General features: G+C 40.5%; 1 protein-coding gene across 1 annotated transcript; it reads left to right on the plus strand.

Moving 5' to 3' along the window:
- Positions 1-257: 257 nt before the first annotated feature.
- LOC110112903 (ocs element-binding factor 1-like) lies at positions 258-816 on the plus strand. Its single transcript, XM_020845288.2, has one exon. The coding sequence runs from the start codon at positions 258-260 to the stop codon at positions 672-674; it is 417 nt and encodes a 138-aa protein (XP_020700947.1). The 3' UTR covers positions 675-816.
- The last annotated feature ends 181 nt before the right edge of the window (positions 817-997 follow it).

Here is a 997-nt window from a genome sequence, read left to right on the forward strand (position 1 = left end):
AATTGGAATGTTAATTTTAAAAAGTCAAAAACTTTTTTTTGAAAGAACCAATGTAATAAATAGTACAATAATTTAAAATTTGAAATAAGATGGTATTTTTCTCTTTGAATTTTTCATATTATATTATATCATAAAAAATAACAATTAAATTAATAAAACAAAATTTAAACTACTCTTACCTAACATTCCAATTCCATGATATATACCCCTCCCCTCTCCTCGCCTCCTCTCCCCTTCCCTCCTTACTTACTACCGAGATGGACTGCTCCACCACCACCGCCGCCACCACTACTATTAACTTTACGACCTTATCCTCCGCCGACGGCCGCCGTCTCCGGCGAATGATATCGAACCGTGAGTCGGCCCGCCGGTCTCGCATGCGGAAGCAGAGGCACCTAGAAGACCTCCGGAGCCGGGTCGGCCGTCTCCGGCTAGAGAACATTGCAGTGGCTGAAAGGATCGCATCCATCTCCGGCCGCTGCGTCCTCGTCCGCCGAGAGAACGAGCAGTTAAAATCGGAATCCGCCGCTCTATGCCGCCGCCTCTCAGAGATCCGCCAGTTACTTTTCCTCCGGCAGCTCGATTGCCTCTCTTCCCCGCCGGCGTTCCCCTCTGCCGCCTCTAGCCGGTTCGGCTTATCTAATGAACAGATACTTGCTTCTTTAAGAGCTTAAGCCAAGTTAATCTTCCATTTTTCTAACTGTTCGTGCTCATTCGTTTGCCCAAAATGTTTTGGGAAAAAAAAAAGTAAACTTTTTTTATTCTTTAATAAGATAGAGCTACATAAAAGGATTTATGTAGTTTTATGGTGGATTTATAGAAGTTTTTATTTTGAAAATTAACAAATCAATTAAATATATGAGGTTGTAAGAACAATTTATAGTGATATTCTGATTTGCAGTGGAGCTTTGTTTGTCTTTGTGCAACTGATGAAGAAGATAAGTTCTTTTTGGCTATAGCTTATGAATTAAAATTTTGAATTATGAGTATTTCTCTA

Source organism: Dendrobium catenatum, unplaced genomic scaffold (assembly GCF_001605985.2).
Source record: "Dendrobium catenatum unplaced genomic scaffold, ASM160598v2 original_scaffold_41463, whole genome shotgun sequence".
NCBI classification, from domain to species: Eukaryota; Viridiplantae; Streptophyta; class Magnoliopsida; order Asparagales; family Orchidaceae; genus Dendrobium; species Dendrobium catenatum.

What these genes read in the sequence shown, in the direction of transcription:
- LOC110112903 (XM_020845288.2), top strand. Translation starts at nt 258, where the DNA reads ATGGACTGCTCCACCACCACCGCCGCCACCACTACTATTAACTTTACG.